The sequence below is a fragment of the Fukomys damarensis genome, unplaced genomic scaffold (genome assembly GCF_012274545.1).
Source record: "Fukomys damarensis isolate Sample0158 unplaced genomic scaffold, DMR_v1.0_HiC HiC_scaffold_17, whole genome shotgun sequence".
NCBI lineage: Eukaryota > Metazoa > Chordata > Mammalia > Rodentia > Bathyergidae > Fukomys > Fukomys damarensis.
In genome coordinates, this window is record NW_022900929.1 from 32,833,094 (window position 1) to 32,847,210 (window position 14,117).

Genomic DNA, 14,117 nt, shown 5'->3' on the forward strand with positions numbered 1-14,117 from the left:
GTTCCAAGACAGTCTTGGTCTCATCACTGCTCTCCCGGCTCCCCTTCCCTTGTCCTCCTGCTCTTCCAGTGTCTTGCCTATCCTGACTAGAGTTTAAAGTCGCAGAAGAGCTGGTACAGGTCCAATCCCTGTCACCACCTTGTCGTTGAGCAAGTTGTTTAACCTTGCTAAGCTTCAATATTTTTCTTCTGTAGAATGAAAATTAAAATAATACTTAGCTAGCTGGGTGTGGTGCTGCATGCCTATAATCCCAGCACTCGGAGCCTGAGGCAGGAGGATTGCTGTGAGCTCGAGACCAGCCTGGGCTACATAGTGAGTTCCAGTCTCAACTACACAGTGAGACTCTGTCTCAAAAACAACAACAACAAAGAAAGATACTTAGATCATAGGTAGTTATTGTGAATATTTAATGAGATAAAGATGTAAGATATTTAACAGAAACTGGGCCCTGTGGCACTGTCAGGGTCACTTGTCAGTGGCACGTTCCCTGCTCAGACAAGGTTTCCCCAAGAAAAGGACCTGCAGGGAGCAGAGATTACAGAACAGCAGGAAGCAAACTTTAATTTCCAATATCAGGGTAGCATCAGAACATGAGAGTTGGAGCTGCAGCTCTGGAGCTAAAAAGCTGTGTGTCTTTATGAGCTTTTCTGAGACGCAGTGAGACAAAACAGACAAGTGACCTTGCACAGCTGCGTGGTACATGTGTGGCCCTCCACGCTGATTTATTATTATTATTCTAACAAATTTTGTCATGTACCTGCGCTATGATACAGCTGTGTCCTCAGGTGCCCTCTGATACCCTCAGACACTGGGCTGTGACACATCGTCGCACAGCAGCCTTCTACAGATGCTCACCGGCAATCCCAGCTCTTTAGGAGGTAGAAAGCGGACGATCACAAGTTCAAGGATAGTCTGGGCAGGAGCAGGATCCTGTCTCAAAAATACTTCAAAAGGTTTAAAAAGGGACCGAGGATGTATCTCAGCAGAGAGAGCCCTTGCCTAGCATCATCAAGACCCTGTATTCAGTCCCCAGCACTGGGGGGAAAAAATTAACATAATGCCTTCCTTTATGTAAATTCCCAGGAGACATTTGCTGGTATCATTTTAAATCACCAGCCACTGGCCAACCAAGAATAAACAGGGACAATTAGGTGTCACCTTCCCTGCACCCACCGTAAATGAACCGGGATCCAGAACCTGAAGACTTGGCTCTGCTCTCAGTTTACCATACTTCCTACAGATTGACCTTTAGAGCAGCACTTGACTTCTGTAAGTCTTTATTTTCTTCACTGATAAACAGGGACGATGTTGTGGGAAGCCAAGGAAAATGTCTGGGTATAAACATTTCTCAAAGTGATCAGAAATGAACACCTTGTAGGGCTGGGGATTTGGCTCAGTGGTTTCACTGCCTGCCTCACAAGCTCAAAGACCGAGTTCAATCCCCCGCACCAAAAAAAGAAAAAAAGAAAAGAAAAAAGAAAGGAGCACCTTGTGTTGGGAGCCCTGCTACTGGGAGCAGACAGGCTATTGCATGCATTAAGGAGGTCCTGTCCACTCCCAGGGTTCCACATCCCTCCGGGGGCACATCCTGTGGCTTCGGCTGCAGATCAGCGCAGTGGCAGGGTTTCTCTGAGGTGCTGTATGAACAAACAGGGCCGGGCCCTGGAAGCCATGTAGAAGATAAGAACACATCACTGCTGTAGCTGGAGGTGCATGTGTTAAGGGCCAGGCCTCAAGATGGATTAATCCACTGATGAATTCATTCACTGAATGGGTTCATTAAGAGAAAGTCCTAATTTGATAGTCCAGTTGCTACAGGTGTGAATTCTGGAACTGTATCCAGTCCCCTAAGCCTTCCTCTCTGGCCCTATTGCTCTCTTTCCCTTCCTGCCTGTCGTCTGGTGAACAGCTTTGCCCTACCGTTCCCTTCCACCGTGATGTTCTGCCTCACTTCAGGCCCACAACAGAAACAGCTGACTGTGTTTTGGAAGCCATGTTTGGAAACTATCTTGGAAGCTGGCTCTGAGCCAAAAGAAATCATTCTTCTCCTTAAAAAGAGAAAGGGTCAGGCCTCAAGATAAAGAGGGAATGACCAGGCCTACGTGCCTCCCTGAGGGATAAACAATATACTATAAAAAACAAAAAAAGCAATATACTATAATAGGTATTGCCCAGTCCAGGAAAGTCTAGAGAGGTGTTTGTCACCTGGGTGGGTGACCAGGAGGACCTCCTGACTCATCTCTTCCAAAAGAGGTCCTTGTTCTTTCCACAGACCCTTGCTATGTGACCTGCTCCCCCATTGGATTGATATCACCTAATCTAATTGGTTGATCATGGTTTGTCCCACATTGTATCCACCTCAAGATTTTGCTTTATAAAACTTCCACTATAAAGTGGAGTCTGCAGCATTTTCCAGGTCCCTTCCTGTCTCAGGAGCTCTCTCTCAATAAAAATGTCCCACTTACCTGTTGTTCCTCAGAATTCATTCTTCCATTTGGGGAACACAAAGTTGGTGTATAGAAATTCTAGCAGGTTGGGAGTTACGTTATTTCCCCTATATCATTTGGAGGTCCCATGTCAATCCCAGTATTTAGGCTGAGACCAGAGGACCACTGCAAGTTTGAGGCCAGCTGGAGCTACACAGGGAATCCAAGGCCAGCACAAACTACATGGTGAGACCATGTCTCAAAAACCAAAACAAACAAACAAAACAGTATAGAGTTATTGCAGTCCTAAGAATAATCTATGAGCCACTGAGTTTTTCTTGTTTGCCTTTGGATGCTGATATTCTAGGATAGTTAAGCAGGCAGAGTTTTCCATATGCTCAGACACTAGAATCCTTGGTTACTACCATATCAGCTGGCTTGCAAACAAAAGCCAACCATTTAAATGATTTTTTTTTTTTTTTTTTTTGGTAAATAAAAGAAGACAATTTATTTGAAGGTAGGAGAGGGGGAAGAGAGATGACAGACAGCTAGTCTGGACAAGTAGGGAGTATTTGAAAGTGAAAAACCAGCAGATTTCTGGTCCACACCTCTTTTTATTGGGCTCCTTCTACTCTCATAGGCCTCTGGAATCTGACTGGCTCCCTGGCTGTCTTTCATCCCAACCTTGGCCTTTTTTCTGGCCAGGACTTTTTCCTGTCCTTGAGTGTGGGTGGGGCCTTATGGAAAGGTAGTTTTTGTTTTGTTTTTTGGTACTGGGGATCGAACTTAGGACCTCAGGCTTGCCAGGCAGGCACTGTGCTGTTGAGCTAAATCCTCAGCTCTGAAAATTAGTTTAGTCTTAGGGACTAAGAAGAGGGGAAGTGGGGGTTCTTATGTTAATCATGCTGCCTGAAGTTGGGCGTGGTGGCACCCACCTGTAATCCCAGCACGGGAGGCTGAGGAAGGAGGATCTCTGTGAGTTCGAGACCAGCCTGGGCTACATAGTGAATTCCAGGTCAGTCTCAACTACATAGTGAGACCCCGTCTCAAAAAAAAAAAAAAAAAAAGCTACCTAAAACCTGATTTCTTCCTCTTTCTTTGCTTTTGTCTTTCTAATTGCTCTAGCCTAGCATAGAGACAAAAACTGCCTTTAGAAGAATTCTGTCTTTAAAGAATGTTTGTACAATATGGAGACTGTTCCTGCCATTCTTCTAAAATGAGATCTAGCCAGGACTGGTGGCACATACCTGTGGTCCCAAATAGTGAGGAGGCTGAGGCAGGAGGATTGCCATAAATTGGGAGGCCAGCCTGGCTGCATAGTAAGTTCAAGGCCAGCCTGGAATACATAGTGGGAGCTCATTTTAAAAAACAAACAAAGAGCCAGGGATTTAGCTTAGTGGTGCTGCCGCCTGCCTCACAAGCACAAGGTCCTGAGTTCGATTCCAGATACCAAAAAAAAAAAAGAAAGAAAAAAAGAAAAAACAAATAAAATATCAAAACTGTATAATTCAAAATAAAAGGTTTCAACCAAAAATCGGCATATGCAGAATTTCTTCACCAATTTGGATGCACATCAGCCATTTACTTAACTTTTTCACTTGAAAACATGCATTAATTACCTCGACACAATGTTTCACTATCTCAGTTGGCATTTAACATTATAGCAATTACGACCCAGAATGCAGCATCACCAATGCTGCCAAAGCCAATTCATTCTGAAAATTGTTTGTTTTTTTGACAGTATCTCATGATACAGTTCAGGCAGGCCTTGAAACTTATATGTCACCCAGCCTGGGCTCTGAATTGCAGTGATCCTTCTGCCTCAGCCTCTCGAGTGCTACGACTACCGGTGTGCACCACCACTCCTGGCCTGAAATTAAGTTTTTCACACCAAGTAATAGCTGTACCCAACCACTGGCTAATGTACATCTGAACTAAAATTTCTAGGTTTGCGGGGAAGCAATGCTGCTCCCATCCTCTACTCCATGTCTTCTATTCCTTGGTTCATGCTTAGAAGCCTTTTGTGTTCCTTCTGTTTTTTTTTTTTTGTTTTGTTTTTATTTTTTTAATTTTGTTGTTTTTTTTGTTTTTTTGAGACAGGGTCTCACTACGTAGTTGAGAGTGACCTGGAACTCACTATGTAGCCCAGGCTGGTCTCGAACTCACAGCGATCCTCCTGCCTCAGCCTCCTGAGTGCTGGGATTACAGGATGCGCCACCACGCCCGGCCTTTCTGGGTTTTGTCAGTTTGCTTGCCGGTGAGGGCAAGCTGCTGCACCCTGGAAGAGGCTGCCCACTGCTTTAGCCGCATCCAATCAAATGTGTAGTCACATTGGTGGGTCAGGGTCTGGAAAACGATGCGGAGTAGCTGTCTCGGAAACATGGGGTCTGGGGTGACCTCCAACTGTTTAAGTGCATGGCAAATTCTGTAGGGAACTCAGAAAAAGCTCAAACAAAACTTCAGCAGGAGCAGACATCTTTCTTTTTATATTTTTGCTTTTTTGTTGCAACCTTTCGTCCTTTCCATGATAGGTTGGTTCTAATAAAATACACAAAAACATAGTATAAGGGTTCCATATCATCTTGGTGACTGCGTAATACCGAGATGTACAATGACGCTAGATCATCAGGCCATGCCGGCGAGGCTCTTCTTTTCTCTGTGTGATGTGTATTGCCCTGTGGCGTTGTCTCTTTTCTTTTTGGCCAAACTCAAATCAGTAAGGAATAACTTATTACAGCAACACTCAATACCCCTTAGGAAGTAACCTTTCTTAATGTCTCTGGGTATGAAATTCTTCATATGCACATTTTAGAATCTACTGATCATCTGATCAGCTAACACAAATAGTTCTCTGCCAGGCGTGGTGGGGCATGCCCATAATCCCAGTACTCAGGAGGCTGAGGCAGGAGGAGCTTTGTGAGCCTGGGTTACATAGTGAGTTCAAGGTCCGCCTGAGCTATAAAGCAAGGCCCTGTCTCAAAACAAAAAACAAAACAAAACAAAAACAGTTTTCATTGTGAATCTTCCTGAGTAGAAACTGAAAAGGTCTTTGAGACTGGGTCCCATAAGTTCCATGACCAGCATGTCTTTCTCTAGACCAGACCACTGGATGCAGGAGATGCGAGCCCCATCTTGAATCTCAGACTTCACAACAGCCATGTCTGGCACTCAAGAGTCTGGATTCACTGCTACTTGTTCCCCACGGGTGATGTTAAACTTGGCAAATGCCCCCCAGAAGAGTCACTGTTGCTAGCCATCCCGAGAGGCAGCGCAGCCTGGCCCAGCCGGGTCCTCTGTGGTGTGCCCCGAGCACCACTGAAGGTGGCACAGGTCCTAGAACCAGGCCTTCTCACTTTACGGGAGGGTCTGCCAGGGCAGCCCGACCAACGACCATGTTTTTGTCTGGAGACTCTCATTCAGGCTGTTCGTTTGCCAGCTGGATATGGGCTCTGAGAGGGCTGGGACGGCCAGTCGCCGTGTCACTCTGACACCACCATCTTGTTCTTCACCCCCAGCCAACACAGAATCTTTGAGGTAGTTGAGAATCCCGATGGCCTAGATGGGGTGAAAGATCCTGGACTGTGCCTCAGAAAACCCAAGTTTCTCATTTGTGAAAGAGGGATAAGAAAATTTAAAAAATGCTTAGTATCCTGAGGAATGACTCTCACCTGTTGGATATGCTGTGTTCATGTCTCTGGATACTGGGGAATGGACTTGAGGACAAAAGAGGTTAAGAGCAGGAAAGGTTTATTGAGAGAATCTCCTGAGAGATAGAAGGCACCCCAAAAGTGGGCTGCTGCTGAGGCTCTTTGTCCAAGGGTATTTTATACAGCAAGATCACAGCTTGGGTAGCTCTGGGTCAAACTACCTATAGGATTACGAGTACAGTTGCTTAGCTAATATTAATTTAATAGGGAAGCAAAGCGAGGCATGTAGCAAGGGTGTATGGCCTGCAGCATTAATCTTAGTTTATCTGTAACTTCTTAGAAAGAACAAAGGCATTCCTAGAAAGGAATAAGGGTATGGATCCAGATATTCTGGTCACCTACCTGTAAGTTCAGTGTACTCTCTGGGCCCCCTGGACCAGGTTGAAATAAGTCACTCTTTTTGTTCTCTCCCTTCACTCAAATAGTGGTAATTAACTCAGGACTGTTGATTTAATATCAGTTCCAGTCCAGGGTCACAGCACTTGGTCTGATGTTAAAGCCTGTCTGGGGCATGTGGGGTCCCGGGGTCCCTTCTTGACTTGGCTCAGTTTCAACCGAGTGCCCTTATTGTCCAGCTGCTAGAATAGGAGCCGTTGATGGACAGGCTGTCCGTGTATTAGGTTGGAAGTGGAGCTGGTTCAAAGAGCTACAGGGCTTCTGCCTAGGAGAGACCTTTGCCAGAGGCGGGATGGCTGCTGTTTCAGGAGCCTGTCCTTGGGTATGGACCTTTGGGAACCTTAGATTCGAACTTATCCTATACCTAGCATCTTAATCACCTTCATCAGTGCCAGCCTATCCCACATGCTTAATGTCTCCTGGACCTCTAAGTCCCCACTTTTACCATGGCATTTTCCCTAAAGGTCTCTCAGCTTCCCAGCCCATAATCTTCTCCCTGTCCTTTAGGAAATCAGAGTTGTGGATCTAGGCTGAAATAGAGCAAGCCAGATGCCCAGTATTCACTCTACATACTGAGGCAATTTCCTGGATCTCCAGAGTGAAGTAGAGAATGTAGAGAGTAAAGGCATGCAGTGAGCTGGTTATGGGGATCTCAGGCCAAGGAGGGATCAGGCAGCGCTGGGTACCTCTGGGCAGATGCAGGCTGGAGCTCTGTATCACTGCTTCTCTCCTCCCTCCCCAGACATCTGTCGTAGACCCAATCTTCCAGTTTATCCAAGGCCCAAGGACTCCTTCCCGTCCCTGTCTGTACTTTCTATCTTTTCTTGGTAACTCATGCTAGTGACCTCGGGTCACTGCTACTTTATTCACTGAGTACCTGAACCATGTACAGTAATATTCTCCTGCCACTTTTCTCTGAGGCCTCTTTTTTTAAAATCGTATTTTCTCTCAGGGGTGAGGGGATGTCCTTGTCTTTCTCTAGGGCTTTTTTATCTTTTGACCCTTAGAATCCATTACTACCTACCACACCCTAGTCACTTCCCCAGCCATTAATTCCCCAGACTCTCCCCTTATTCTCTGCCCCTCCCTAGCTCCAGGTTGTGGTTTATACTGAGGGCAGAGTGGTTGGCATGTGACCCACCTGGGCTTCATCTACCTGACAGCCCAGGGCTGAGTGCTCTGTGGGCTGCAGCCAGAGGAGCTACAGCATGGTAGCAGTTAAGAGTTGAGGAGGGGCTGTGGTGCTGAGGGCTCTCTGGGATGACAGGATCTCGAAATTGATCCATGGAGGGAGGAAGCACTTTGGTCATCTGTCTCCTCTCCTGACCTCTGCCCGTCACCAAAGGGAATTCTCCCTTTCTCTTTCATAGCCAAGCAGCTCTTTTTATGGGAAACCTGTATTCAGTACTCTGGGGGATAGGTAAAGGCTTTGGCCCAGTGTTGACCTGAGATCTTCACTGAAATTGGCACGACAGCAGGTGGGGAGGCTGGGCAACTGCTGGTTCTAGTTGCCAGGGTTTGGCTTCCATACTGTGGATGGACTGAGCAGAGGACTGTCCTGGATTTCTGAAGGTAGAAGTCTCAGGTAATACAATGGACCCTTGACTTACAAACTTGTCCAGTTCCTGAGGGTTGGTTGTAACTCAAGTTGGTTCTAAGTCAGTACGACTGAGATCTGGATGTTTACCTGGGTACACACTATAGATAACAAGAGGCAGCTGAATCTTCCATTAACTTAATTAGCCCAAGTTGTTTGTATATCAGGCCGATCCAACTTGAGGGCCCACTGTATTTAAGTAACGGGCTGAAAACCTATTAGAGAAGATCTGTGGTAAGGTACTTTGGGAGCAGAGGGGAGACAGTCTGTAGGTTTGAAGAGGAGGGACAGTTAGGTGTATCTTCCTTTCTTCAACAGCGGGGATTCCAGATTCCATTTTTGTCATCCTCGCCCCTACATTTGCTGTATAAACTTCAATGGTCTGGGGTCTGGGTTGACCACAGGAGAGCCTGGGGGCTAAGGGATGCATGGATTCCTGTCCCTACCTCTAGATGGTATTCAGCCCCACCAGTATTCAGCCTGTGCCCGTCATCTGAGTACACGGCCTGAGGGCTGAGCAGTGATGAGCTATTGCCTGGATTCAGCATGAGGGAAAAGCCCAGAACATCGGAGCGAATTCCCAACTGCACAGCTTGACCCTGTCTCTTGATCCAGAATCTAAGCCCTACTTTGGTCTGTCTGGCTCTTATAATAAGCCCCCCACCATCGCCACCCCCAAGGGAGCGGCCCCAAATGAAAGGGCCTACAGGTAGAGAGCTAGTTTCTAAGTATCAGTGGATCCTGGGGAGCAAAATTGTGATGTTTCTTCTGTCCTTGCCTCACTGTAGGTTGACACTCAGCCTGGGGCCTCCCAAACCAGCCACAAATGTCCTGAGCCCTAAGTCTGACCATCAGCTTTCCTGACACCTGCTGTGAGCCTGTCTTTACAGTTGGGAGAGACTGCTATTCAGGGAAACCTTACATCATAATGAATAAAGTGCATTTTAATTCTTCTCAGGAAGCTAGTGAAGAATATGGGTAAATGCTAATGCTTTCCACCCACCTGAGAACCAGCTTTCCTGGCATGCTGTGTCTAGAGTCTCCTTCCATCATCAAAAAAACCAAAAAACAAAAAAAAACCCACTGTTTCTTTTCATTTCCTGGAGGCTGCTCCTCTTTACCCCACCAATAGAATGAAACAAACAGCAAGAGCATAGCAAGGAGTCTTTACTAGGATGGAGGTGAGGTGGAGGGCAGGTCCAGGGCAAATAGAATCATCCACCCCTAAATGGGGAGGAGGAGTCCTGGGGATCTTGAGTCATCTGCTGGAGATGGGGGTTAATGTTTACTGTGGATAAGAGGTGCAGGGATTCGGATATCCTGGCCTCTCTCCAGACGCCGTTCACAGTCAATCAGATAGTTCACTCCATCGATGACCAGCTGTACCAGCTCCACCTGAAGAACACGAACCCTTGATCTCTGCTTCCCATAGCCTGCATTTCTTTCTTTAGCACTGACTGACTCTCCTGCTCTGGAAATTCATTTTCAGTTGCCTCCCCACCCAACCAGGACTTCAGTTCAGATTCTGTTACATTCTCGCGGCTCACGCATGGTCAGTTCTCAGCTCTGGCAGACCTGCACCGCTCCTCCCTTCTTCACTCCTCAGAACCTCACCTCTGACTTGCCCAGCCGATCCAGATTAGAGATGTCAAAGATGCTGCCTGTGGCTGCAGTGTCCACTCCTCCAGTACCACGCTTCTGGAGTCTCAGGTTCTCCAGGATCTTTGGGAATCGGTTATCCTAGAGAGACAGGGATTGGAGGCAGGGTCAAGAGTGGCAGAGACTGTCCCCACCTGCTCAGAGCTCTCTCTTCTGATCCATTAGTCATGATACGTCGGGTTCCTCTCAGAGTGCCCACGCCACCTCCCTCCCCATCCACACACCTCTAACCCTCTCTAACCCCAGAGTTCCTTACTTTGCTTAGCAGGGGTAGTTTGATGTGCACTCCAGCCCGAAGTCCAGTGCCCAGGTTAGATGGACAGGTCAAGATGTATCCCAAACGCTCATTCCACATGAACTCCCAGCCACGCTCCTGGATCAGCCGCTCCACCTGAGTCCATAAAAGTTGTTAGTGAAAAAGTCAAGGATGTGTGGACCCTATCTTAGTTAGACCCACAGGAACTCTAGAAATATGTCTAGAACCAGAAACCTGGGTGTAATAATTGACACTGTCCTGTCCTGTCCTTTCCTTCCCTTTCCTTTCCTTTTGGCGAAACTAGTTTGTTATGGTCATGCATGCAAAGAAACTTGAGGAGTGATGCATGCAGAAAGATCTAGGAGTGAACAGAGGGGTAAGCTGAGCAAAGAAAAGATTGACTATTCAATGAGTTCTACATGCACTGATTATCTCTGCTTTTTTTTTTTGTACCCGGGATGGAACTTGGGTCCTTGCGCTTGTGAGGCAGGTGGTAGAACCACTGAGCTAATTCCCCAGCTCCTTCTCTGCTTTGATAATAAGCAGAGGGTCCTTGCAGGCAGAAAATGAGGGTGTAAGCTTTGCAACAGGAAGAGGTAAAAAAGCCTTCTGTTGGCTATAGAAGAAATATGGGAGAAAGCCAAGCTCTGAGAAAACAGAGCAAAAAAAAAGCCAGATGCAAAGAGACGTGTGAAAGGAACAGGAGCATGGGATGGGCATTTCTGTTTTACTTAACCATCCCAATCACAAAGACGATTGAAGCTAAGGAGACAGGAGATCTGCCAGAGCAGTGGACACAAACCCATCATCCAGCATAAGCAAAGGGCCGGCTTACAGTTCAGAAAAGCCACGGCATGGGGGATTCTTACATGCTGAACATCAAGGATAATAACACAGCAAACACTTACTGAGACTGTCTGTGGATCAATTACCTGCATTATTTCATTTAATCCCCCAATAACCTAAAACATAGGAATCTTATTATCTTGTTTGTAGATGAGAAAACTGAGGCATGTAATTTAAAGAATACTTCCCTACTCATTCATATAGCCACAATATCTTATCCATTATGTGCCAAAAATAGTATAAAGTTCTTGGCTAGAAACTAAAAGAGCTCGCTTTCTTTGCAAGTCCAAAATAGAACTGTATATATGAGAACGTGCAGTAAGTGCTGAGTTTATGAGTTTCTCATATAAAAATGACTATGCAGACCCAATCCACACAGGATTACAGATTCAGATCAACACCTCCTGAGAGCCACACACTCTGAACTTGAGCCATTCCATCTTCCACTTCCCCAGGGTCTCTCTGCCACTTTCAGCTTAAAGCCTGGACATGAGGCTTCGGCAGGAACAGCAGCACCCAGAGTCCAGGCCTACCTCAGCTCAGAACTGGGGGTGACTTTAGAAACAGAATTATACCATCTTTCACCTCTGACATCAACACAGGTACAAACATTCTCAGTCTGCACAGCTCACTGAACCCCAGGTAGTGACTCACTGCCTCTGCTGTTCTCTCTCTGCATTATCTGACAACTGTTTACTTCTGTAGGTTTCTGTCTTCCTGTTCTTATGGTGACCCTATGTCCTGGTTTTCCCAGAACAGTCCAAGTTTATACCCATTGTCCTGGAGTAGTAATTAACAGTGACCCTTTTTACTACCAGAAATGTCATGGATTGGATGACAAACGATGTAGTCAGTGTGCCTAGGCTGCTGTCTGATTTTCTGTATCTCCTCCCATCTGGCTCTCTGAACACCCTTCTCCAACCTCTTTGAGGCCCCGGCAGAATCTTTCAAACACTCTCTTCATGTTGCCACCCTTCTCCATGGAGATGACCCTGGTGTGATCCTCCTCATTCACCCAGATCAAAAAGCTCTTCTCATTGTTATGCCTGAGGGCAGAAGGTAAAGGGATCAAGAGGCAAGATGAGAACTGGAAGAGAGAAAAAAATCTTTGTGGCATGCATAGAGGATAAAAGAGGTAAGGAGCAGCCTCACACCAGATTCCGCGAGCATCCGGCCAGTCTCGAGCCATTCCTGCTGCAGTCAGCAATGGGGACACAGGCTTATCGAACAGGAAGTGGTCCTGGGGAAAGCAAAGTGATTCAGGTTGGTTAGGAACCATCATGGTGGCCCCAGGCCTCTGCCCAGCCTCCCCTCTGGCTCTTTATCCATCCATCTGCTCTGCCCACCAGGTTCCTTCTCCAGGACACTCACATCAATAAGCTGCTGCTGCTCAGCCTCCGTCATCTCGCTGAGCCTGTAGTAACGTCCAGTGAGGTCACCCTTTAGGCCACTCAACGCATCCACCACAACACGTTCTACCTCTCGTCGCTCAGCCCGGGTGCAGGCTGGAGGCAGACTAAGTCCTCTGATACTTCGGCCAGTTCTGACTCGTGAGGACAAGACATACCGCTCATCAAAGTAACCAGAACGGATCTGGGAGATAAGAAAAATGAATACAAGTCACAGAAACACAGAGGGTGCAAATAAGAGGCCTCAGGGATTAGAGAGCCCTGCAATCTGAAAGGGCACGGGGACCCCTCCCCAGACGTCCCACACTACAGCACGCTCAGTTTCCTCTACCCCATCATCTCCTTCTCTGTCATTCCCTAAGATAGATTCTTTCCTGACATCAAGATTAAAAGCTCAGCTGTGCAATGAGCATGAGCCAGGAAATAAGGTGAAGGCATTGAAGATACAGAATGTTGTCCCCAAGGTGACACAATCCAGAAGCAGAACACGAGGCCCACCTTACTGGCATCCAGGTCAGTGGTGTGCTTCATGGTCCGGGGGTCATATCCATTGTGTCGCTCTTGAATCACAGGGTCGAACAGCTCAGCAAATACCTGAGGGGAAGTTATTAAGGAGAGGTAGTTACAGAGAAGAAATTCCTTCTTACATGTCAATTATGGATTGATTTCTCTGGGTCAGAAAGCTGGCATATAGATGGTCCAGTCTTGAGGGAAAGTGAGGGATCTTCAGGGAGGAGCAGGGATTACTGGGAAGATGACTGGGGTCAGCAGGGAGACTCTGGGGATCCCCTACCTCATAGGTCTCCTCATCTCCAGCCACCATGCCCACAGTCTTGATGAAGGGGTGGCCAGGGTTGTCCACGCCAGTCTGGATGCACTGATCTAGTGTCCAACCAGTGGGTGTGGTCTTGTCGCAAAGCCGTGCATAGACTGCTGGGGTCAGGTGACTGGCCATGCAGTTGTTGTGCTTTCGGAGGTCTGGGTACTCAGCGCTGGGAAGGGGGTACCCCAGTAACCATGGAGGAAGGGCACAGGAACCTAGACCCAGTGCGGCCAGCTGGGAGCTGTCCAACTAGCCCGGTCTGACTTTGCTCCGTGGGAGGAGGGGAATTAGAGGTAGGTTTAGCCTTCATAATCTCTTTAGGGACTTTCAGGGTCTGTTCTTTCTCAACAAGTTCTAGATGCCTGTGGCTGGCTGACTCAATTCCCCCAGACACTCACAGTTCTTTCCTCCTGTGAGCACAACATTAGGGATGGGGGAGGGGGAAAGACTAAGAAGAATTCAAGAAATACGGGAGAACAGCAGGAAAAGGAGGTGGAGGGCAACAGAAGGACAGACAGATTATGTCTTTCGGATTATGGATTGAGTAGTACGTGCAACTAGAATTGTGAGAGGTGGTCTGGGTGGAGGTGGGCTGCAGGTACCCGGAAATGCTCTTACTTGGGGGCTTGGGCCCATTCCTACCTCCCCCCTCCCGAAGTCTCCCAACTTCAGGACCTCCATAATCAGAGACCTCGTCTGTGGCACAGGCGCCCCTCTTGGATCTCTCGTTCCCCTCACACCTCCCTCTCACCCCACTGCCTGGGACCTGATACCTTGGAGGATACAGCCTCCGGCGATCGCGGGTTGCCCGAACGGGTTCCGGGAGGAGCAGAAGCCCAGCGGCGAGAGACCCAGCTCCGGCCAGAGCCAGGAGCCTGAGCCCGGGGCGGGCGGGCGGCAGACGGGAGAAGACACCGGCCATAGCTCCCTGGAGCAGAACCTGGAGAGACGGTCAGGAGGGGGGAATGCAGTGGGGCCGACGGAGGCCGGACTGGGCC

The 14,117-nt window shown here is 47.7% G+C and overlaps 1 protein-coding gene and 1 pseudogene across 5 annotated transcripts in view; both read right to left on the reverse strand.

The window, feature by feature from the left end:
- Nucleotides 1-801: 801 nt before the first annotated feature.
- On the reverse strand, nt 802-5,677 carry LOC104862832 (annotated as a pseudogene).
- A 3,600-nt stretch (nt 5,678-9,277) lies between these two features.
- LOC104862672 (creatine kinase U-type, mitochondrial) overlaps nt 9,278-14,117 on the reverse strand; it is a 5,822-nt gene continuing 982 nt past the window's right edge. For 3 of the 5 annotated variants that reach the window (XM_033764945.1, XM_033764946.1, XM_033764947.1), the window contains exons 2-11: nt 13,893-14,059; nt 13,090-13,288; nt 12,795-12,890; nt 12,259-12,480; nt 12,042-12,127; nt 11,810-11,933; nt 10,950-11,003; nt 10,042-10,176; nt 9,741-9,866; nt 9,278-9,521 (exon numbers count right to left, since the gene is read on the reverse strand). In XM_033764945.1, the coding sequence (XP_033620836.1) occupies nt 9,405-9,521; nt 9,741-9,866; nt 10,042-10,176; nt 10,950-11,003; nt 11,810-11,933; nt 12,042-12,127; nt 12,259-12,480; nt 12,795-12,890; nt 13,090-13,288; nt 13,893-14,041 (1,308 nt within the window). In that variant the 5' untranslated portion in view covers nt 14,042-14,059 and the 3' untranslated portion in view covers nt 9,278-9,404. The remainder of the gene's footprint in view (nt 9,522-9,740; nt 9,867-10,041; nt 10,177-10,949; nt 11,004-11,809; nt 11,934-12,041; nt 12,128-12,258; nt 12,481-12,794; nt 12,891-13,089; nt 13,289-13,892; nt 14,060-14,117) is intronic. The other 2 variants (XM_033764949.1, XM_010624848.3) reach the window with 2 other exon arrangements.